Source organism: Pseudorasbora parva, chromosome 2 (genome assembly GCF_024679245.1).
Source record: "Pseudorasbora parva isolate DD20220531a chromosome 2, ASM2467924v1, whole genome shotgun sequence".
Classification (NCBI taxonomy): Eukaryota; Metazoa; Chordata; class Actinopteri; order Cypriniformes; family Gobionidae; genus Pseudorasbora; species Pseudorasbora parva.
In genome coordinates this window covers 653,488-678,392 of record NC_090173.1, presented here as the reverse complement: position 1 = coordinate 678,392, position 24,905 = coordinate 653,488, and the positions used below count along the sequence as shown (strand labels likewise).

Sequence of the window (24,905 nt, the reverse complement as noted above, 5' to 3'; positions counted from 1 at the left end):
GACTCAACTCCTGGAGGACTTCAGATGACCATCACCTGTGAAGAGACGACTCAACTCCTGGAGGACTTCAGACGACCATCACCTGTGTAGAGATGACTCCAGGAATGTGAATGCACTGATTCAGAGAGAGAGGGGATGAGCAAGGACGACATATTCTTTGTTGAGCACAAAACTATATACCATTATGATTAATGAAATAGTCTATACAAATATTTATTTTATCTTCATTCTTCTTTTGTGTTTTATACAATGTTTTAATATTGTAACGTTTCAATCCAAGTTAATTTTAAATACATTTAACCTGAAGATATTCTGGCGTTCCTATTTGAACTGAATGAACACACCCAAAGATGATCATAGACTCCTCTTACAACACTTAACAGGAAGAGACTAACTTGTTATTTCTCCTTTCTGTCATATGACTCTCTCTCTCAACAACAGCAATAAAGAATCAGCGATCAGTGGAGAATGAAGAGAAACGCTTTACAGAACGATTTTGTGAAATTTGTTTTTTGAACAGAAAGCAGATCTGTGTGATTCTCATTGTGATTCATTTTGAAGCCGTCAGTGAGGAGGGGAAAGTAAAGTTCAGATTGCTGGAGCTCAAACAGGGGAAATGGATTCACTGTCTGTAGAAGAGCTTTCTTGTCCCGTGTGCTGTGAAATCTTCAAGGCTCCTGTTCTTTTATCCTGTAGTCACAGTTTCTGTAAAGAGTGTCTTCAACAGTCCTGGAGAACCGGCGGAACTCAGGAGTGTCCCGTCTGCAGGAGAAGATCCTCAAGAGATGAACCTCCAAATAATCTTGTGTTAAAGAACTTGTGTGAGTCGTTCCTGAAGGAGAGAAAGGAGAGACGTTCATCAGGATCTGAGGAGATCTGCAGTTTACACAGTGAGAAACTCAAACTCTTCTGTCTGGAGGACAAACAGCCTGTGTGTTTAGTGTGCAGAGATTCAAAACAACATGACAATCACAAATTCAGACCCATCAGTGAAGTGGTTTCATCATATAAGGTAAGACAAATGTCTCTTGTTTCTCATGTAAAGAACAATAAGTGAAGTTTTTATTAACAAAATTTCGGGAGGAGCACGTGCAGATACGCATAATCTTTATTCTATTTAATTTCATGTAAGTGTGAACTAGTGAATTAGTCATAAACACAGATTTTGCATTCATGCAGTATTTCTCATTTTACTCAACTTTATAAGACATTTACTGGGCTGTGAAAATCTATTTGCCTGATTGCTTGTTTTTGTGTCTCATACTTAAATATTTATTTATTTAATATTATATTAAGTATATTTAAATATTTTTAAGGTAAATCTTAAAACGTGAGTTAACACAGAATACAGTTTTTAACCTATATCACTCATATAAACTAATAACCCTTTATCAGCCTTATGCCTGTTTAATGTCCTGCCACATCAACTCAGTTGGGTTCAAGTCAGGACTCCAAAACTCTCGTGCCTTAAATCATTGTTGCTTGAGTTTCAGCTGTATTTTTGTTCAATTCTAGGAAAATCTCAATACAGCACTAAATTTCTTAAAAAAGAAACTTCAACACAAAGAGGAAATGAAAGGAGAGTTTGAGAAAACTGATCAACACATCAAGGTAAAGAAAACAGAATTGAGAGTAATTTTCATCACAGCTATAGGATCTCTATATACAGTAATGATTTGGTATATTTACAAACCCGATTCCAAAAAAGTTGGGACACTGTACAAATTGTGAATAAAAAAAGGAATGCAAAAATTTACAAATCTCAAAAACCTATATTTTATTCACAATAGAATATAGATATCAAATTTTAAAAGTGAGACATTTTGAAATGTCATGCAACATGTTGGCTCATTTTGGATTTCATAAGAGCTACACAGTTGGGACAGGCAGCAATAAGGGCGGGGGGAGTTAAATGTTCATATAAGGAACAGCTGGAGGGCCAATCTGCAGCTTATTAGGTCCATTGGCAACATGATTGGGTATAAAAGAGCCTCTCAGAGTGGCAGTGTCTCTCAGAAGATGGGCAGATGATCACCAATTCCCCCAATGCTGCGGTGGACAATAGTGGAGCAATATCAGAAAGGAGTTTCTCAGAGAGAAACTCTGAAAAATTACAAAGGTTTGAAGTTATCATCTATAGTGCATATTTTCATTCAAAGATTCAGATAATCTGGACCAATCTCTGAGCGTAAAGGTGAAGGGTCAAAACCAAACTGGATGGCCGTGATCTTCATCCCTGAGACGGCACTGCATCCCACACAGGAATGCTCCTGTAATGGACATCACAACATGGGCTCAGGAATACTTCCAGAAAACATTGGTGAGGCAAATTCAGAGGAGACACCATTTGACACGGCTCAGCAGACACTCCAGGATGCATTGGTCATATCCAGGCAGGTCCACCATCCGATCCAGACACGGCCCAGATCCGGGATAAACCTCGGGATAAACAGAGAGACTAACATTAGCGTGGATGCCACTCTTTTTAAGATGTAACGAGTACATCAGGTGTTATGGGAAGTGTTCCCGGTTCCGGCTGACCTAGTTAATGCAGCCTAACAATCAGTCAATTGATCTGAATAATGAGAGTTAAAAATGTTCTGTGTGTATGCCATAGTAAAGAGATGTGTTTTTAGTCTAGATTTAAACTGACAGAGTGTGTCTGCTTCCCGAACAATGCTAGGAAGACTATTCCACAGTTTAGGAGCTAAACAGGAAAATGATCGACCGCCTGCAGTTGATTTAGATATTCTAGGTATGATCAACTGGCCAGAGTTTAGAGACCGCAATAGACGTGATGGAGAATAATGTGTTCAGAGCTCGCTTAAAGGGGGGGTGAAACACTCAGTTTCAGTCAATCTCATGTCAATCTTGAGTACCTATAGAGTAGTATTGCATCCTTCATATCTCCAAAAAGTCTTTAGTTTTATTATATTTATAAAAGAAATATGGGCTGTACCGAGTCTTTCCAGAAAAAAACGAGTGCTTGGAGGCGTATCGAGTGGGCGTATGGACTGTATTTAGTGGCCTGTCAACATTTGTGTGTGTCTCTACTCGCAGTTTATGAGGACATGATTCGGTTTATGGACTATTGTATGCGACTAGACCTTAGCAGTAGCAAGCAAAACGGTTTTGCATGTCAGACTAGTGTAACGTTACACAGAGAACAGCAATGGAGTCCGTTAGCGCATTTGACTGACGAAGCACGCGATCCTGTCGTTTACTGATGTTTACTCACGCGACGATAGCCGACAGCACAGACATCTGAAGCAGTTTAACTCACCGGCTGCTTCCAAAGCAGGACCGAACCTTTATCGCTGGGACCGCTCCGTCAAAAACACACTTCTTTGGTATGATTTGGTGAAGTCCTGACAGCAGTGACCGTGGAGATCCACTTTGAGACGCGACTGAAGCGATGTTGTGAAGCTTCCCGTCATTTAGAGACACTTAATTTACCTAAGGCTGCAAAGCCATCCCCTCGCTTCAAATATGGCAGGACGATAACCGCTGCGACTAAAGATTGCTTTGTACATAATCTTCCTCATCAGTTCCATCTCCTCAGCATTCAATCAATCAATCAATCAACTTTATTTATATAGCGCTTTTACAATCAGGATTGTGTCAAAGCAGCTTCACAGTGTCAAACAGGGTAATATTGCGACAAAATTAGATTTTGTTTAGATTTAGATCCACCATCCGATCCGGACAGGGCCCAGATCCGGGATAAACCTCGGGATAAACAGAGAGACTAACATAGCTCAAGGCTAGATTATTGTAATGCTCTACTGGGTGGTTGCCCTGCTCGCTTAATAAACAAACTCCAGCTGGTCCATGATAGATAGATAGATAGATAGATAGATAGATAGATAGATAGATAGATAGATAGATAGATAGATAGATAGATAGATAGATAGATAGATAGATAGATAGATAGATAGATAGATTATTGTAATGCTCTACTGGGTGGTTGCCCTGCTCGCTTAATAAACAAACTCCAGCTAGTCCAAACCGCAGCAGCTCGAGTTCTTCTAGAACCAGGAAGTATGATCATATTAGTCCAGTTCTGTCAACACTGCACTGGCTCCCTATTAAACATCGCATACATTTTAAAATCTTGCTTATTACTTACAAAGCACTAAATAGCTTAGCTCCCCGGTACTTAAGCGAGCTCTTAACGCATTATACCCCATCACGTCGATTGCGGTCTCAAAACTCTGGCCAGTTGATCATACCTAGAATATCTAAATCAACTGCAGGCGGTCGATCATTTTCCTATTTAGCTCCTAAACTGTGGAATAGTCTTCCTAGCATTGTTCGGGAAGCAGACACACTCTGTCAGTTTAAATCTAGACTAAAAACACATCTCTTTACTATGGCATCAATCAATCAATCAATCAACTTTATTTATATAGCGCTTTTACAATCACGATTGTGTCAAAGCAGCTTCACAGTGTCAAACAGGATAATATTGCGACAAAATTAGATTTGGCTGTACAGCCGTACTGGAGAAAACAGTGATGTTATCAGCTTATTTTAATTTATCATATAGCGACAATGTTGGCAGATCAGTATTATAGTTTATAGAATTAAATAAGACCTAATTCATATATTTTATTTGTATAATAAGTTGAATAACTTTAATCATATTTTTAGTGTCCCCAACTGAGCAAGCCAAGCCAAAGGCGACAGTGGCAAGGAACCAAAACTCCATCGGGGCATGATGGAGAAAAATAAACCTTGGCATACACATAGAACATTTGTAACTTTTTATTATTCAATTCAATTGACTGATTGTTAGGCTGCATTAACTAGGTCAGCCGGAACCGGGAACACTTCCCATAACACCTGATGTACTCGTTACATCATAAAAAGAGTGACATCTACGCTAATGTTAGTCTCTCTGTTTATCCCGAGGTTTATCCCGGATCTGGGCCCTGCCTGGATCGGATGGTGGACCTGCCTGGACATGACCAACGCATCCTGAAGTGTCTGCTGAGCCGTGTCAAATGGTGTCTCCTCCGAATTTGCCTCACTGGCACGACATGCTCAAAACCCGTCTTCGGCGCAATAATTCCGATCTTTCATGTATTCATACTCTTGTGTAATTGACGCCCCATCCTAAATAAATCTGTCTCTTCCGTGATACCCTGAAAATTTTGAATAATCTGATCTAATATGATTTCCGACCTGTAAGGTTGCCAGAATAATAATCTTACACGGTGTGTTAATAGGCCAGAGGAGAACTGGCACCCCGACTGAGTCTGGTTTCTCCCAAGGTTTATTTTTCTCCATCATGCCCTGATGGAGTTTTGGTTCCTTGCCACTGTCGCCTTTGGCTTGGCTTGCTCAGTTGGGGACACTAAAAATATGATTAAAGTTATTCAACTTATTATACAAATAAAATGTATGAATTAGGTCTTATTTAATTCTATAAACTATAATACTGATCTGCCAACATTGTTGCTATATGATAAATTAAAATAAGCTGATAACATCACTGTTTACTCCAGAACGACTGTACAGCCAAATCTAATTTTGTCGCAATATTATCCTGTTTGACACTGTGAAGCTGCTTTGACACAATCGTGATTGTAAAAGCGCTATATAAATAAAGTTGATTGAAAGTTGATTTCTGCGTTCAAATCGGTTCAAATGCAGCGCTGCCTTCCCAGAATGCTGTGCTGAAGCGTTGAAGTCGCTCGACGTCACCCAGAGGAATAAAGTGGAGCGCGGCGCGTCAGAAGTGTTCATGGACGACTGGATCTGCAGCTGAGAGTGTGTATGGGCGTGCGTTTCCTCTCTCGCTCTAGTCACGCGCGCGCACCCTACCGGGAGAAGAGCCCGTACGGCCCATACAAGGACCTTCCGCTCTATTAACGTCAAGCCGACCCATACTCGAAAAAAACTCTCCGAAACTTGTGAGAAACCGGAAGGAGTATTTTTGACACAGAAATACTCCATCAAACGTCCAACATTAGTTTTTGAAACTTTGTCTATGTTTAGGATGGGAATCCAAGTCTTTAACAGTGGAAAGCTCAGTACGCATGAAACAGCATTTCACCGCCCCTTAAGTACTGGAGCTAAACCATTCAGTGCTTTGTAAGTAATAAGCAAGATTTTAAAATGTCTGCAATGTTTAATAGGGAGCCAGTGTGCAGTGTTGACAGAACTGGACTAATATGATCATACTTCCTGGTTCTAGTAAGAACTCGAGCTGCTGCATTTTGGACTAGCTGGAGTTTGTTTATTAAGCGAGCAGGGCAACCACCCAGTAGAGCATTACAATAATCTAGCCTTGAGCTCATGAACGCACGCACACACACACGCACACACACACACACACACACACACACACACACACACACACACACACACACACTTATATAGTGCTTTTTACTGGTTTTGGACCAGCTGGAGTTTGTTTATTAAGCGAGCAGGGCAACCACCCAGTAGAGCATTACAATAATCTAGCCTTGAGCTCATGAACGCACGCACACACACACGCACACACACACACACACACACACACACACACACACACACACACACACACACACACTTATATAGTGCTTTTTACTGGTTTTGGACCAGCTGGAGTTTGTTTATTAAGCGAGCAGGGCAACCACCCAGTAGAGCATTACAGTAATCTAGCCTTGAGCTCATGAACTTATCAACTGTTCAGCATTTTGCATTGAAAGCATGTGCCGTAAAGATCTGTGCCACTGTACATCCAACTGATTCCACCTTATCTTATATTTGCATCATCTTCTTATTCTTTTTAAAACTGTTTTAGTGCACCCGTTCTTATCTTTAGTGAAAACTGGGTTTAATGGAAGTAAAAAATAAACTTGCCTTGCCTTGCCTAGAAGAAGGACCTGGATACTGAAATGACCTGCCTGCAGTCCAGATCTTTCACCCATAGGTGTCAGACACAGACGAGGACACAGATGGATAAGTTAGTGCAAAGTTTATTAACAGAGGTGCAGACACAGGTGATACTTAGATAAGGTGGTGACACTCAGACGATGGAAGTGGATGGTGAAGACGATGATGATGAAGACGAAGAGGAAGGATGATGAGGGCTTCTAGGAAGGACAGGTAGTCAATCAATCAATCAACTTTATTTATATAGCGCTTTTACAATCACGATTGTGTCAAAGCAGCTTCACAGTGTCAAACAGGATAATATTGGGACAAAATTAGATTTGGCTGTACAGTCGTTCTGGAGTAAACAGTGATGTTATCAGCTTATTTTAATTTATCATAGAGAGACAATGTTGGCAGATCAGTATTATAGTTTATAGAATTAAATAAGACCTAATTCATACATTTTATTTGTATAATAAGTTGAATAACTTAGATCATAATTTTAGTGTCCCCAAAACCTGTAGTCGTGGGTAGATCGGTGCAAGACCAGACGGTAAATGGGAAGGTGAGGACATTTATATTTACATTTACATTTACGCATTTGGCAGACGCTTTTATCCAAAGCGTCTTACATTGCATTCAAGGTACACTTTTTTACATTATTGTCAGTTCTTGCTCTCCCTGGGAATCGAACCCATGACCTTGGCGTTGCTAGCGCCATGCTGTAAGGAGTGTTTATATAGTGTGGCTGGTGATGGTTCCCAGGTGTTTAGAATTCGGGTGATGGTGAACGAGTGGGCGTGGCTGTGTCCGATGGCTGTGAGGGCGTGACAATAGAAAATATTTGGCGCATCATAAAGAGGAAGATGTGACAAAGAAGACTTTAGACAGTTGAGCAAATAGAAGTCTGTATTAGATAAGAATGGGACAATATTCCTATTCCTAAACTTTAGCAACTTGTCACCTCAGTGCCCAGACGTTTGCAGACGGTTATAAAAAGAAGAGGGGATGACACACAGGGATAAACATGGCCTTGGCACAACTTTTTTGAGGTGTTGATGCCATGAAATTTAAAATCAACTTATTTTTCCCTTAAAATTATACATTTTCTCAGTTTAAACATTTGATATTTCATCTATGTTGTATTCTGAATAAAATATTGGCATTTGAAACTTCCACATAATTGCATTCTGTTTTTATTCACAATTTGTACAGTGTCACAACTTTTTTGGAATCAGGTTTGCAAGTTGATTATTTCTGTAAATGACGAGCAGCGTCTGCTACTGGATCCGTTATATGTCGGGTATGGGAGTTTCTCTCTGATATGAATGATGTGAAGTGTTGATGTGTGTGGTTTAAGATGACTGAAGGGAATGTGATGTGATTTCAGGCTCAAGCTGAGCACACAGAGCGTCAAATTAAACAGCAGTTTGAGAAGCTTCATCAGTTTCTCAGAGATGAAGAAGAAGCTACAATCACTGCACTGAGGGAGGAAGAGGAGCAGAAGAAGCAGATGATGAAGGAAAAGCTGGAGGTGATGAACACACACATCTCAGCTCTTTCACACACAATCAAAGACATGGAGGAGATGATGAGAGCCAGTGACGTCTGCTTTCTGAAGGTCTGATTTCAGATCATTGGTTGATCATTGGTTCATTGATTGAGTTCTTGATGATTAATGGTGTGTTTGTTCTGCAGGAGTTTCCAGTCTCAATGGAAAGGTGAGTGATCTGCTCCTGTCTCTGGTCTCTCTGGTTCTGATCCAAAGCCACTGCAGTTCTGACTCCTGAATGTTCTTCCAGAGTCCAGAGATCACAGCCGGATCCACGGATGGTTTCTGGAGCTTTGATTCATGTGCCATGGCACTTGGGCAACCTGCAGTTCAGAGTCTGGAAGAAGATGCAGGACATCGTCCACAACAGTGAGTCTGATGGCACAAGATCTGGGATGGATGGGTAGATGGGTAGATCATTGACTCTTGGTCATGGTATGAAGATCAGAATCTGATCTGTTGATTGTGTCTCATCAGCTCCTGTGATTCTGGATCCAAACACAGCTCATCCACGTCTTGTCCTGTCTGATGATCTGACCAGTGTGAGAAATAGTGGGAACGATCAACCTGTTCCTGATAATCCAGCGAGATTTGACTATTATCCCTGTGTTCTAGGTTCAGAAGGTTTTAACTCAGGAACACACTGCTGGGATGTGGAGGTTAAAGAGAATTACTGGTGGACTGTTGGAGTAACTACAGCATTAAACCAGAGGAAGGGACGGAGTTTTTTCAACCCTGATGATGTCTGGTGTGTGGAGTATCATCAGGGTGGACTCTCTTTAGGTTTTGGTTTTCCTGTTGATAAGAAGCTTGAGCATGTGAGAGTGTGTCTGGACTATAACAGAGGAATGATGGTGTCATTCTCTGATCCTGTAACTAACACACATCTACACACATACACAACCTCCTTCCATCACAGACTCTTTCCATTCTTCTATTGTTCTGACTCTCTGAGGATCTTAGCAGTCAATAGTCAGTAGAGTCACTCCTGTAGGTCTGGATCTTCCTGCTTTCATCATCTTTCCAATATTTAATCCGTATATCATGAGTGAGAGTTGATCTGAATATCAGTCTGGTGGCTGTGATTGGGCCGTGATGATCACATGACTGATATCAAAAACTACAGCAACACTCACACTCTCATATTGCTTTTATACAACAGATTAATAATCAAGAAGTTTTCATTGATATCATTTTAGTATTCATGTTTTCAGAATAATGGACATTTGACCAGATTAATTCTTTCAAATTTTCACATGTTAATTATATAGTCAATGAACCAGATAATTCTACAGACACAAAAATGTCAAAAATTAGTAATTATTTCAGTTACAGAGGTTATGATCATTTGTTTAAATGAACTGAAATATAAAAGCTTAGTATAGATATACTTGATTCAGCAGAGTACAGATCGCATCTGTATGTACACTCACCTAAAGGATTATTAGGAGCACACACTAATACTGTGTTTGACCCTTTGGCCTTCAGAACTGCCTTAATTCTCCGTGGCATTGATCAACAAGCTGCTGAAAGCATTCTTTAGAAATGTCGGCCCATATTGATAGGAGAGCATCTTGCAGTTGATGGAGATTTGTGGGATGCACATCCAGGGCACGAAGCTCCCGTTCCACCACATCCCAAAGATGCTCTATTGGGTTGAGATCTGGTGACTGTGGCGGCCATTTTAGTACAGTCAACTCATTGTCATGTTCAAGAAAGCAGTTTGAAATGATGTGAGCTTTGTGACATGTTGCATTATCCTGCTGGAAGTAGCCATCAGAGGATGGGGACATGGTGGTCATAAAGGGATGGACATGGTCAGAACCAATGCTCAGGTAGTTCGTGGCATTTAAACGATGGCCAATTGGCACTAAGGGGCCTAAAGTGTGCCAAGAAAACATCCCCCACACCATTACACCACCACCACCAGCCTGCACAGTGGGAACAAGGCATGATGGGTCCATGTTCTCATTCTGTTTACGCCAAATTCTGACTCTACCATCTGAATGTCTCAACAGAAATCGAGACTCATCAGACCAGGCAACATTTCTCCAGTCTTCAACTGGCCAATTTTGGTGAGCTCGTGCAAATTGTCGCCTCTTTTTCCTATTTGTAGTGGAGATGAGTGGTGCCCGGTGGAGTCTTCTGCTGTTGTAGCCCATCCGCCTCAAGGTTGTGTGTGTTGTGGCTTCACAAATGCTTTGCTGCATACCTCGGTTGTAACGAGTGGTTATTTCAGTCAAAGTTGCTCTTCTATCAGCTTGAATCAGTCGGCCCATTCTCCTCTGACCTCGAGCATCAGCAAGGCATTTTCTCCCACAGGACTGCTGCAGACTGGATGCTCTTCCCTTTTCACACCATTCTTTGTAAACCCTAGAAATGGTTGTGTGTGTAAATCCCAGTAACTGAGCAGATTGTGAAATACTCAGACCGGCCCGTCTGGCACCAACAACCATGCCACGCTCAAAACGGATTAAATCACCTTTCTTTCCCATTCTGACATTCAGTTTGGAGTTCAGGAGATTGTCTTGACCAGGACCACACCCCTAAATAAATTGAAGCAACTGCCATGTGACTGGTTGATTAGATAATTGCATTAATGAGAAATTAAACACGTGTTCTTAATAATCCTCTAGGTGAGTGTATAACACTTCTCAGAAATGCTCTTCACAATAAACACTTAAAGGGGTACTTCAGCGCTGGGAAGATGAATCTGTATTTAAACTGGGTCATCAATGCAGTAGAAATGTGAAATTATTTATGAATTTGGTGACTTCTAGACTGAGAAAAGACAGAAAATGTATTTTTGTCCCATGGGGATGAAAGACTACAATTCCCAGAATGCTTCGCTGCCCTGTGAGGCCATTCCCAACGCCACCAACTTCATTACTGTGACTGAGTTAGAGACACTAAAATTAAAAACTGAACGTGTCTGTTCAATATAATGAGTGAGTCGCCGCGCGAGTGTCACAGCCCTGAGCACTAACTGCACGAGTGATGAGAGTTGAGGTAATCACGACTACATTCGCGGCATACATTCACAACGCGAGTTCAGTCTGGCACGTGTTTCAGTTCATGCCTTTGCAAGCTTAACTTTCATAGAAATGAATTTGAGATGTTAAAAGACTTACATTGCTCACCATAGCTCCGTTTAAATGAGTGCCTGTAGCTGAGCTGAGCTCTCCCTGCAAGCTGAGTGTGATCTCCATCCCCCAATGCTGGATTCAAAACATGCGGAAATGGCTCCCTCTGCTGGCTCTAGTCTTTAGCCTTTGGGCAAACATTCCTCCTATGATGCAAAAATCGTCATTTTGCATCATAGGAGGAATTTTTCCAGAAATAAAATGCATAAATCTCTGGTCTCAGGGAGATATGAGGGGGGAAAGCACAATAATTTGAATATTCTCGAGGGTTTCTACTGATACAAAGCCATATGCTAATCGCTGAAGTAACCCTTTAAGCTTTGACTTTTGCTGTGTGTCTGTCTGCTCATTTACTGTTGGCTCATTGATATGGACATGAGTGTCATCGATACTCCACAGGAAGCCCACAGTCCTCATAAAGCGCTTGCTTCTGCTGAACATGTTGACGATCAGCTGAGAAGTCATGAGCTGTCTGACTATGTGTGGTTTGGTTAGAGGATCTGTTCAAGAGCTGCTCACTGTGGACCGATGTGCCATTATTACTGTCATTCCTGCAGTTTAAGCCTTGTGTCGTAGAGCGGGAGAAGTTAGAAACCTGTATGAATGAGTCTCAAAAAACTCTTCACTTGCTGATGTGAAATCAGTCCTCAGCCGCTGTGAGCAGAGAGACTTCAGTGCAGCTTTACTGACATCTAGAGGTCAGACTGAGCAGCTGACTCTAAACCTTAATGGCTTCATTACAACATGACAGTGGAAAATAATGAACATGCCAGAGGCCACAGAGCATCACCATCGGGAGAGAATTATATCTCTAATAACTCAACGGCTCATCATGAATTATTCCTTACATATGATATCACTGCAGATATCACTGAGTCTTTTCAAATCTGACATTGTAAACTTCAGTTAAATAACATGTTTCCCAGAACATAACATCACAATCTGTGTAATGTTTTTTTTTTCACACAGTTTTCTAGCCTGAGGTTGTTTCGAGCTGTTTATTTCTGCTCCTATTGCATTAAAATCTTGCACCCGCTGACAGTGTCCGGTGTTTTCTGAGAGATTTACATCAGACAAAGGTAAGTGGAAATTCATGAAATCATTGTAACATGTTTACCATAACACAACATCAAAGTTTTTTTTTTTTTTTTTAGTTTTTTTTTATTGAGCAAAATTGAAAATTTACAAAATAATGACTTTTACAAGGTAGGGGATCAATGATATAGATACACTTACAGAAGAGGAGAAAGAGAGAGAGAGGGAAAGGGGGGGGGGGGGGGATAGAAATAGATCATCAAAGGTCAATGTCTAGGCCGGTTCTGGTTTCAGATATTGTGTGCGCTCCCAGCATCCTATCCTAGTAAACACACCAGTGCGGGTAAGTGTGTGTTTTCTGTTGGATGGTGTGTGTAAGTGTGTTTTTAGCCTATTCTGATATTCTAGGTATTATCAACTGGCCAGAGTTTTGAGACCGCAGTAGACGTGATGGGGTATAATGCGTTAAGAGCTCGCTTAAGTACCGGGGAGCTAAACTATTTAGTGCTTTGAGTAATAAGCAAGATTTTAAAATGTATGCGATGTTTAATAGGGAGCCAGTGCAGTGTTGACAGAACTGGACTAATATGATCATACTTCCTGGTTCTAGTAAGAACTCGAGCTGCTGCATTTTGGACTAGCTGGAGTTTGTTTATTAAGCGAGCAGGGCAACCACCCAGTAGAGCATTACAATAATCTAGCCTTGAGCTCATGAACGCATGTACTAACTGTTCAGCATTTTGCATTGAAAGCATGTGCCGTAATTTAGACATATTTTTAAGATGATAGAATGCGGTTTTACAGATGCTAGAACACAAGCAACGCAAGTATTCAACAAAAACTCTGCTACAATAATATTTGAGCAAAATGGATGTACATGTTTGCATTTTTTATGCGTGGTTTCTACATTTTGGCAAAGTAATAATAATAATGATCACAATATAGTCATAAAACATACTGAATAGTTGTTTAAAATACTTTGAGTTATACGTAGTGTTAATATTTTTACTACAGAATAGTGTACAAATAATTTTGACAACTCATTCACAAACAACAATACGATAATTTAAGTTGTGTAAGTCCGTTTTTGTGTCAGCACTGGTGTATGCATGGGAGTGTGTTTATGACCATGAATATTGGTAATTCACACCAGCCAAAAGATAAAGGACACTCCCCCAATGGCCAATGGCCCATCAAAGTGGAAATCTATGAGGAGATCTGAAGATCTTGATCTGTTGTATTGTGATTCCTCTGTGGGGAGGACCTAACGGGACCATAGTTCTACATATATAAACATATACAGGACCGGTCAAAAGATTACACACATTCCTTTTTTTTTTAAATATGTTTTTGAAGGAAATCTCTTCTGTTCAGCAAGCCTTGCATGTATTTGAGCAAAAAATTATAATAATATTGTATAAGCCATGCCATAGCAACCATATAGAGCCCCTTAGCAACAAGTTCCATTGACTTCCTTTGAAAGAGATCAACGGATATCATTGGATAGAAGTGTCATAGAAACATGAGGGTGGGGTTGTTTGACTCAGGGCATCAACAGCCAATCACAATTCAGTTTCAGCACTTTCCTATCCACTCTTATCATAACACCTGCCCATGAGTTACAACTGCAAATGACATGGCCAGGAACGCTGTGGACTCTTCTGGAATTCGTTCTCAGGTTTGGGTCCAGTATTTTGCATAAATGCTAAAGAGAGTAATTGGCCATATGACTAGCAATACATATTAGATTATCGTGTGTCCACCGAAGCATGTTTTAGCCAGCTAAACACCTGGTGCTCTTCTGAAAACGCCAGCGTTTGAGATACTTTGGTAGCTGTGATACAGAATGTCCATGACAGTAATGTGTTACTAGTATCTCATTTTGAAGAATATTACTGACTTTAGAAATGCAGTAAAACGCAGTATTAACTTCTCTATTATTGTTGTTCGGTTGGTGTACAAGTGGGATGATTGGTCGGTGTAGTTTTTGTCCCGCCCCTCCTCCACTGTGATTGGACGGCCTGGTAAAAGAGGACAGTGACGAGCGCTGCCTATTAGCCAACATTAAACAGTACAAACAAAACTAAACAAAAAAGAAGGGGCAAATCAGCTCCTGAAATATTATTATGCGAGGCGTGCCCTACATAGTGAATCAAAATGCAGTGTCATCAGTTTGCCTAAATTAGAAGAACACAGAACATTCAAATGTTTTACGCACCATTTACTCGTGGGAGGGAGCAGGTGTACATTTCTTTCGTACCAACTAAAATTTTGAAAATACGAACATTTTCGTGAATCCGAAAATTTACGTCAGAGCAGCTTTACGAACGATTTACACACAAATTGGTTCTGCTCGTGTTTCATGAATGAGGCCCATTGTGCGGTAAGATGGCTCCTTTAATGTAGGCTCGTGAATTGTTTTAATTTAACTTTATTTATTTAACTTTTTGTTATAGCTCTGTAGTCCTGGATGCTACAGTCAGATTTCCCAGGACATGTCCTGTTTTCAAGTCCTGTCCTGGCTGTTTTCATAAAGAGATAAAAATGAAAATGTCCTGGTTTTCATTATTTTTCATTGGGCCATTAAATTGACCGGCACTCGAGTGTCCGAGTGGTTTTCAGTAATCAAAATATGGTCATCCTAAAGTTGCTTCCATTGCTACAACAAATCTGCTCTGGAATGAAACTGTTGGTCACAGTTTTAATGCTGTTTCATGCATACTGAGGTTATTTTTACACTGTTAAAGACTTGGATTCCCATCCTAAACATGGACAAAGTAAAAAAAAAAAAATAATTGGACATTTGATGAATTATTTCTGTGCCAAACATTCCAGTTTCTCACAAGTCTCGGAAAGGTTTTTTATTTATTTATTTATTTTTTTTTTTTTGACTATGGGTCTGTGTGACGTCAAATGAGGTGGAATTTCCTTATACGGGTCCTAAAGGCACTTCTCCAGGTCACAGGACTTCACAAAATCAACAATGTCCCCACAGAAGTGTGTTTTTGTTTGCCAGGGTAAGACAACCCTGCACAGATTCCCACAAAGAGCCCAGCGTTAAAGGACCAGTGGATGGAGTTTGTTTTTATAAAGCATCAACGAGTTCTGAAAGTATTTTTGTTTGTTTCCTACATTTCAGCGACGATTGTTTTATAAACGAGGCCCAGTTCGACGCCGGATTTGCGGCTCATCTTTCGCTTAAAAAAGGAGCGGTCCTAACGATAAAGGTTCACAGTCATGCGTTGGAACCGCAGGGTGATGAGTAAAACTGCTTCAAATGTCTGTGTTGTGTGCTATCGGTGCATAATCAATCAATTAATCAACTTTATTTATTGCTAAAATGAGATGAGTGTTCAAAAAGACCTTTGACCTGCAGGGCCTCCCCTTTCTTGAGTCCGCTGCTTTACTGTCCGCTACCACAAGCAGAATGAAGCGAAGCACACTGCTCTCCTTTTCCAATCTCTTCCAGTCAGACAGCCCTAACCAAAATTATGAATCAACAAAAGCATAAGAAATAGTAATATACTGTTGTAAAGAAAATTAAAAAGAATAAAATTATATATATATGTAACCAACAAAAAGAACAAAGGTAAACTAAAACAGTTTTAAAGAGAATAAAAAGATGATGCACAGATTAGATAGGGTGCAATCATTTACATTTACATTTAATCATTTAGCAGACGCTTTTATCCAAAGTGACTTACAAAAAAGGGGAGAGTAATAGAAGCAACGGAACAGAGAAGGCCAACAACCTGTAAGAGCTGTAAGAAATCTCAATTAATTAGCACAGTACACAACATTTTTTTTTTTTTTTATAGCCAGCTACAACAAATACTCACTTACGGAAAATACAGAACACTGGATTTTGATAGCTATGATAACATCCCATTAGGACTAAGGCTGTTGTCCCAGCTGTTGTCGTTAATGCGGATTCAGTGGCCCAATGGGTTGGTTTTGTATTCTAGCTAAATGCGCAGCAATAGCCATCTACAACAAAAACTCACGTACGCAAAATACAGAACACTGGATTTTGGTAGCTATGATAACTATGTAACATACCCGCCTGAAGGCACAAATCCGGATGAGAGACGTAGATATGATCCAGGAGTGTGCGCTTTTGGTCGTTGCTGTTCTGTATTGGTCAAGTGCAAATGGAAAAGATGTGTCTTAAGATGTTTTTTAAGAATGGCTACAGACTCGGCAGCACGAATTGAGATCGGCAGGTCATTCCACCAGGTGGGAACGGTCGGAGAGCGGTCGGAGATGAGAGCGATTTCATGCCTCTTTGGGATGGAACCACGAGGCGCCGCTCATTCGCAGAACGCAAGCTTCTGGAGGGTGTGTAAGTCTGAGCAAGTGAGTTTAGGTATATTGGTGCAGAGCCAGTGGTTGTTTTGTAGGCAAGAACTAGTGCCTTGAATTTGATGCGAGCAGCCATTGGCAACCAGTGCAGTTTGATGAAGAGAGGCGTAACATGCGTTCTCTTCAGCTCATTAAAGACCACTCTCGCCGCTGCATTCTGGATCAGCTGCAAGGGTTTGATAGTGCATGCTGGAAGCCCAGCCAGAAGAGCATTACAATAATCCAGTCTGGAGAGAACAAGAGCTTGAACCAGGAGTTATGCAGCCTGTTCTGATAGGAAGGGTCTAATCTTTCTAATGTTGTATAAAGCAAATCTGCAGGACCGGGCTGTTGCAGTAATGTGGTCAGTGAAGTTTAACTGGTCATCAATCACAACTCCAAGGTTCCTGGCTGTCCTTGATGGAGTTATGGTCGATGAACCAAGCTGAATGGAGAAATTTTGATGAAGTGCTGGGTTGGTTGAGAAAACAAGTAATTCTGTCTTTGCAAGATTGAGTTTAAGATGATGCTCTTTCATCCAGTCAGAAATGTCTGTCAGACAGGCAGCGATACGAACACTGACTGTAGGATCATCTGGTTGAAATGAGAAGTAGAGTTGAGTGTCATCAGCATAGCAGTGATAGGAGAAGCCGTGTTTCTGAATGACAGAACCTAATGATGACATGTAGATGGAGAAGAGAAGTGGTCCAAGCACTGAGCCCTGGGGAACCCCAGTAGCTAGATGATGTGACTTAGACACTTCACCTCTCCATGACACCCTGTAGGACCTACCAGAGAGGTAAGACCTGAACCACTGGAGAGCAGATCCTGAGATCCCCGTCCTCTTAAGTGTCGACAGGAGGATCTGGTGGTTAACTGTGTCAAAAGCAGCAGACAGATCCAGCAGAATGAGCACTGAGGATTTGGAAGCTGCTTTTGCCAGTCTCAGTGCCTCAGTTACCGAGAGCAAGGCAGTCTCAGTCGAATGGCCGCTTTTGAAGCCGGATTGGTTGTTGTCTAGGAGGTTGTCCCGTTCAAGAAACATAGAGAGTTGATTGAACACAACTCGCTCAAGGGTCTTTCCGATGAAAGGCAGAAGGGATACCGGTCGGTAGTTTTCTAAAAGTGCTGGATTCAGAGAGGGTTTCTTAAGCAGTGGGGTTACCCGAGCCTGCTTAAATGCTGTGGGAAAGGTTCCCGTGTGAAGAGAAGTGTTGACAATGTGAGTGAGTGCAGGAGTGATTGAAGAAGAAATGGCCTGAAGGAGGTGCGTGGGAATAGGATCAAGTGGACAGGTAGTAGGGTGATTGGAAAGGATGAGTTTAGAAATATCTGCCTCGGAGAGCGGAGAGAAGGATGGAAACGCGTTCGTGTTAGTTGTTGAGATGTGCTTGTCAGTTTGTGATGAGGAGAACTGGTTGCTGATGAGGGATGTTTTGTTTGTGAAAAATGATGCAAAGTCATCAGCTGTAAGAGTTGATGAAGGAGGGGGAGGAGGAGGACAAAGGAGAGAGGAGAATGTTTTAAAGAGTTTGCGAGAGTCAGAGCATTTGTTGATTTTGTTGTGGTAGTATGTTGTTTTAGCAGTGGAGACAATCAGTCGGACATACAGTGCTCAGAGCTCATTCAGTAAACGCTCAGCTGAACAGATGTGTTTTGAGTCTGGATTTGAATGTGGCTACTGTTGGAGCACATCTGATCTGTTCAGGAAGCCGGTTCAGCTGCGGCTGGCATAATAGCTAAAGGCAGACTCTCCTTGCTTTGAGTGAACTCTTGGTATTTCTAACTGACTTGATCCTGCTGATCTGAGTGATCTGTTGGGTTTGTATTTAATCAGCATATCTGCGATGTATTGAGGTCCTAGGTCATTGAGTGATTTATAAACAAGTAGTAGTACTTTAAAATCGATCCTAAATGTAACTGGAAGCCAGTGTAAAGACCTGAGGACTGGTGTGATATAAAACAGAGATAGAGGTGGCAGTGAATAAAAACAGTCTAATGTGTGATTGGATGGTGTTTGATGGGTGGAGAGAGAGAGAGAGAGAGAGAGAGAGAGAGAGAGAGAGAGAGAGAGAGAGAGAGAGAGAGAGAGAGAGAGAGGGAGAGAGATCAGATCAGATCAGATTGACACACACTCCTCAGAAATGGACCTGTACGCTGCGTTGATCATGCTTCTGCTCTCAGGTATGAGCGACTCTTTCCTAATAAAAACACTTTAGTAAGTTTGAGGTCAGTGAGATCTGTTTGATGATAACTCCAGTAAAGCAGTGTAATATTCCTCCAGTGTAGATCATCTGTTCTCGATGTGAATATATAGTAAAGTGTGATTTATTCCTGTGATCAGAGCTGAATTTATCATCATTCCTCCAGTCTTCAGTGTCACATGATCCTTCACTAATCATTCTCAGATGAATAACTGCATGTTTTGATTGATTTAATGGGTCCTTGTATCAGTCTCACATGACCTCAAGCTTTTCAACGGGAGTGTGTGTTGTTGTCTGGACACTGAAATGAAAGCTTGCCCTTCGCAGGCGTCTTCAGCTCATCGGCTCTGCGTCAGTATGAGTTTGTGCAGATGTCCGTGAACTGCACTGAAGCTCAGCGATACTGCCGCCAGAACTACCGTGATCTGGCCACCGTCAGCAACAGCGGCGATGTGACCGAGCTGATGAGGATCACGAGTGGAGTTAGTAATTGGGGCTTCTGGATCGGGCTGTTGAAGAGCCTCAGCAGTGAGTGGAGGTGGTCTCTGGGCGATCCCGCCTTCTACGCCAAACGCGATTCTCTGTATCGCAACTGGGCTCCGAACCAGACCAGCGGAAGCCTGGACTGTGCTTTCATGAACCAGGACGGGCTGTGGCGTATCGATAGCTGTGTGGCACAAAGGTTTTTCATCTGCTACAACGGTGAGAGAATCACAGACATTATTTCTGAATGTTCTCTGAACGTTCAAAATGTGGAGATGTTTAAAGAACATTTAGAGAACATGCCATTTTATCATTCAATTAAACTCAATTTAATTTAATTTGGTCAATTAAACTCCCCCTGTAAATGCCGAATCGACACAACATCCTCAATAAACCCATCTCCGGCGTGACGACTCCAATCTTTCGAATAATCTTATGAATATCAATGTACCTAATATGACTTAGCTGTATAAATAAAGGTGATTTGATTTGATTTGTCAAACATCACTTTTAACGTCCTATGAACGTACTGGAACTAGTAGTAATGCTCCATGAATGATGTATAAATAACGCGTATGTGCTCATTTTTTAGGTATTTTCAGCACAGCACAATGTGACAATGTTGGTTTTCTCTTGGCATGCAGACACTAGTAAAGGGTTCATCCCTGTGCAGCAGATGATGAGCTGGAGATCCGCTCAGAGCTTCTGCAGAGCGAATCACATGGATCTGACCAGCGTGAGCAATCAGACCGAGAATCAGCAGATTCAGCAGCTCATGAACACCAGCGGGGCGAATTCAGCCTGGATCGGTCTGTTCAGAGACCCATGGGAATGGTCCGATAAGAGTCCCTCGTCGTTCAGAAACTGGGCACCCAGTGAACCCAATGGAGCCCTTGAAGACGCCACAGTGATGGTGATCAGTGGACCGAGAGGGAAACAGTGGGAGGACTGGCCCTGTAACTCCACTAATCCATTCGTCTGTTATGAAGGTGAGTCTATGTAAAACGAGAGAAAAAAGATATTGATTTTGATGAACTTTAAATATACTTATATCCTTAAATCTTTTAGATGCAGTTTTCAGTTGATGCTTGAACAAAACTTCACTAAACATTAATTATAACTCCTGTCATCCAATAATCAAAGTTGTGAGTTTTTATATGAAAGTCTCAGCTTTTAAATTCTGTCCATTTCATCACTAAGTTCAGTCAATAATGTGTGCTCATTGCACAAAATGTTCTTGTTTTCAGTCCAAATATCTAAAAAATTCTTAAATCGAGGTTTATTTTACTAGATATACGTAAAATGACATAAGATATTTTTGCTTGTTTTCTTGGGGGAATCTAAATGGGGTGAGAAAAATAATCGTATATCTGTTCGGGATAGAAACAAGTAACACCATGTCAATCAGAAACAAGATTATTTTTCTCGCCCCATTGGCAGATAATTTTAAGCAAAAACTTTCAAAATTTTGATTTTATTTGTAAGAAAACAAGGAAAATACCTCATTATGTCTTATGTCATTTAACTTATATAGTAAATGCATCTAGATTTAAGAATTTGTAGATATTTAGACTAGAAACAAGACGAAATTACTAAGTAAGAAGAGCATTTTTTTGCAGTGCTGACAGAACCCAATCATCTCTTTGTCTTTACTACTAGTTACAGTAGCAAATAAACGTACAGTACCTCCAAATGAGGCTGTATCAGATGATGAAATCTGTGTCAATGCCTCTTCAGATGAGTTCACCCTCATCAAGCAGAACCTGAGCTGGGCCGAAGCCTTGAGATACTGCAGACAGAATCACGTGGATCTGGTGTCGGTTACCAGCGAGCAGATCGAGAGGCGCGTGATGACCGTGGCCAGAAAGGCCTCGACTGCGGCCGTGTGGATGGGTTTGCATCACTACTGTGCCATGAACATGTGGCTGTGGCTGCGCGGCGAGGTGCTGTACTATCAGAACTGGGCGGCAGAAGAAGGCAACGGTCCCCCAGACTGCGGAGCGCGGAGAGTCGGAGCCATGCAGACGGCTGGAGATCAGCGCTGGATCAGCCTTCCTCCGACACGCACGCTCAACTTCGTCTGCTCCAACTATGATTGATGAACTTGATAGATAAAATAAGATGAGCTTAGAAATTACCAAATACAATTCAGTAGGCTATACGCAGATCACATCATAAGATCAGTGATATTGACACAGGTAATTTAGTAATTCAGTTTATTTGGATATTTAGTTGAAAACTTAGATCGAAATTTTAGTGTCCCTAACTGAGCAAGCCAAGCCAAAGGCGACAGTGGCAAGGAACCAAGACGTTGTGTGTTAGTGAGCTAGTCGTCTTGTGTTCATGTAGTTTAGTGTGGCAGTATCTCTTGTTTTCGTTCACCAGTTGTTCTGTTTTATTGGGGATATTTAGTGTGTTATCTGTGTGCTGACCCTTTTTAAAGAGTTTTGTGATGTGTACATCCATAATAAAATGATACACACAGAGTTTGTTGTGTTGAGTTTGATCCTAAAGAAAAGCTTTAGCGGTCACGGTTACGCTGATTTGACCGTCGGTGAAGAGCTCATGTTTATGCAAATGAGGGGCAGCATTATGCAATCGTATTTAATCATCGTGTGAGTTTATTTTGGTCTGCCAACACTTTTTGCTTTGACTGTAGCTAGTTCTACCAGAAAGACTCGGGAGATAGAATGATGAATGAAGCATACATTTATTGACAGCCCAGCAAGCATAATAAAGTTTTGGCATAGGCCCCGTCCATAGTTTATCAATCAATCAATCAATCAACTTTATTTATATAGCGCTTTTACAATCACGATTGTGTCAAAGCAGCTTCACAGTGTCAAACAGGACAATACTGCAGCAAAATTAGATTTGGCTGTACAGTCGTTCTGGAGTAAACAGTGATGTTATCAGCTTATTTTAATTCATCATATAGCAACAATGTTGGCAGATCAGTATTATAGTTTATAGAATTAAATAAGACCTAATTCATACATTTTATTTGTATAATAAGTTGAATAACTTTAATCATATTTTTAGTGTCCCCAACTGAGCAAGCCAAGCCAAAGGCGACAGTGGCAAGGAACCGAAACTCCATCGGGGCATGATGGAGAAAAATAAACCTTGGGAGAAACCAGACTCAGTCGGGGTGCCAGTTCTCCTCTGGCCTATTAACACACCGTGGAGGATTACTATTCTGGCAACCCTACAGGTCGGAAATCATATTAGATTGGAATATTCAAAATATCAGGGTATCCCGGAAGAGACTTCCGGGATTTATTTAGGATGGGGCGTCGATTACACAAGAGTATTAATACATCAAAGATCTGAATTATTGCGCCGAAGACGGGTTTTGAGCATGGTTTTGGATTTATAATCCGAGGGTAGCGGATCAGCATATTCCTGCCTGAAGATGAAGGCAGGGGCGCAGCCGACCCCCCTTTGGAGGTATGGACGGAACCATCCTGGTGGTGGTGGGGAGGATGGAGGTATTGTCGCATCGGCATCTGCGAACTCAAACATGTGTAAGTACGACCTTTATACAGAAAATATGAAGACGTGATTGGCCAGAGATTAGGTTAATAAGTGATGAAGTGATTAAGTCTTCCTGGCAGAACTTAAGCTGAAGCTTCCATTTCTGTACTGTTTGATGGGTCAAGGGTCAGTTCACCCACAAATGATCATTTATTCACCCTCGTGTCGTCCTAAACCCTTGACTTTCACATAAACCTGACGTTTTGAGAACATTATTAAATGGTTAGTTCACCCAAAAAATAAAATTCTGTCATGAATTACTCGTCCCACAACTGTAAGTCACTAAGACCAAATCACAAACTATACTAAAATGGCAATCTGCCCAAAGACACTGAACACCATCGAGGCAATGTGCGCTCTCAGGTCCGCATGACTGCTTTCACATCACCAGTTTTTCATACGAACTGTGCCCTGCTCTGAACTATCTCTGCTTATTCTGAACTTTTAAGCTAGGCTTAAGAGACTTGAACAAGTTCTTTGATAAACATCTATGACCTTTGATACATGTGTAGTCTTCGTGCTGTTTTATTGATTATTATTGAATAAGGATTATATGGTTTCACTATAATAAACGTACATTTGCATAAAGCATGCATATTTGTCCAAATACCCATGTTGATTAGAGGATTAAAAACTTAATTCAAACTTAATTTAAGATACATTTACAACAAATAAAAATCTGCGATTAATCACGAGTTAACTCGTGACAATCATGTGATTAATCGTGATTAAAAAATGTAACCGTTTGACAGCCCTAATTTAAACCCTTTATTTGAATATGACAACATGATGTCTTGTTCTTCAATATTTCTATGATTAAATCTTTTCTTTTTTTTTACTTTGTTTATATCGCGCTTTTACAATGATGATTGTGTCAAAGCAGCTTCACAGTGTTAAACAGGACAATATTGGATAATTTGGATAGTTTATAGAATTAAATATGACCAAATTAATACATTGTATTTGTATATTTAGTTGAATAACTCTGATCATAATGTTAGTGTCCCCAACTGAGCAAGCCAAGCCAAAGGCGACCAAAGGAACCGAAACTCCATCAGGGCATGATGGAGAAAAATAAACCTTAGAGAAACCAGACTCAGTTCTCCTCTGGCCTATTAACACACAGTGGAGGATTATTATTCTGGACACCGTACAGCTCAGAAATCATATTAGATCGGATTATTCAAAATTTTCAGTCAATTGATTTGAATAATGAAAGTTAAAAATGTTCTGTGTGTATGCCATAGTAAAGAGATGTGTTTTTAGTCTAGATTTAAACTGACAGAGTGTGTCTGCTTCCCGAACAATGCTAGGAAGACTATTCCAGAGTTTAGGAGCTAAATAGGAAAAGGATCGACCGCCTGCAGTTGATTTAGATATTCTAGGTATGATCAACTGGCCAGAGTTTAGAGACCGCAATCGACGTGATGGGGTATAATGCGTTAAGAGCTCGCTTAAGTACTTTGAGTAATAAAATACTTTTTAGTGCTTTGAGTAATAAGCAAGATTTTAAAATGTATGCGATGTTTAATAGGGAGCCAGTGCAGTGTTGACAGAACTGGACTAATATGATCATACTTCCTGGTTCTAGTAAGAACTATCTATCTATCTATCTATCTATCTATCTATCTATCTATCTATCTATCTATCTATCTATCTATCTATCTATCTATCTATCTATCTATCTATCTATCTATCTATCTATCTATCTATCTATCATGGACTAGCTGGAGTTTGTTTATT

General features: G+C 40.8%; 2 protein-coding genes across 2 annotated transcripts; both read left to right on the top strand.

Annotated features, from left to right (window-relative positions):
* The first annotated feature begins 362 nt into the window (after window positions 1-362).
* LOC137090031 (nuclear factor 7, brain-like) lies at window positions 363-10,439 on the top strand. The gene is made up of 6 exons (XM_067453708.1): window positions 363-1,012; window positions 1,516-1,611; window positions 8,258-8,488; window positions 8,566-8,588; window positions 8,670-8,788; window positions 8,897-10,439. The coding sequence occupies exons 1-6, from the start codon at window positions 617-619 to the stop codon at window positions 9,397-9,399; spliced, it is 1,368 nt and encodes a 455-aa protein (XP_067309809.1). The 5' UTR covers window positions 363-616; the 3' UTR covers window positions 9,400-10,439.
* Window positions 10,440-19,057: 8,618 nt separating this feature from the next.
* LOC137049705 (macrophage mannose receptor 1-like) lies at window positions 19,058-22,086 on the top strand. The gene is made up of 4 exons (XM_067428329.1): window positions 19,058-19,122; window positions 19,470-19,844; window positions 20,270-20,614; window positions 21,363-22,086. The coding sequence occupies exons 1-4, from the start codon at window positions 19,083-19,085 to the stop codon at window positions 21,722-21,724; spliced, it is 1,122 nt and encodes a 373-aa protein (XP_067284430.1). The 5' UTR covers window positions 19,058-19,082; the 3' UTR covers window positions 21,725-22,086.
* Window positions 22,087-24,905: the final 2,819 nt, after the last annotated feature.

Coding starts and splice junctions, on each gene's coding strand:
- LOC137090031 (XM_067453708.1), top strand. CDS start 617: ATGGATTCACTGTCTGTAGAAGAGCTTTCTTGTCCCGTGTGCTGTGAA. Junction 1,013..1,515: donor AAGTGGTTTCATCATATAAG/GTAAGACAAATG, acceptor GTTCAATTCTAG/GAAAATCTCAATACAGCACT. Junction 8,489..8,565: donor GTGACGTCTGCTTTCTGAAG/GTCTGATTTCAG, acceptor TTTGTTCTGCAG/GAGTTTCCAGTCTCAATGGA.
- LOC137049705 (XM_067428329.1), top strand. CDS start 19,083: ATGGACCTGTACGCTGCGTTGATCATGCTTCTGCTCTCAG. Junction 19,845..20,269: donor GTTTTTCATCTGCTACAACG/GTGAGAGAATCA, acceptor CTTGGCATGCAG/ACACTAGTAAAGGGTTCATC. Junction 20,615..21,362: donor TCCATTCGTCTGTTATGAAG/GTGAGTCTATGT, acceptor ATGCCTCTTCAG/ATGAGTTCACCCTCATCAAG.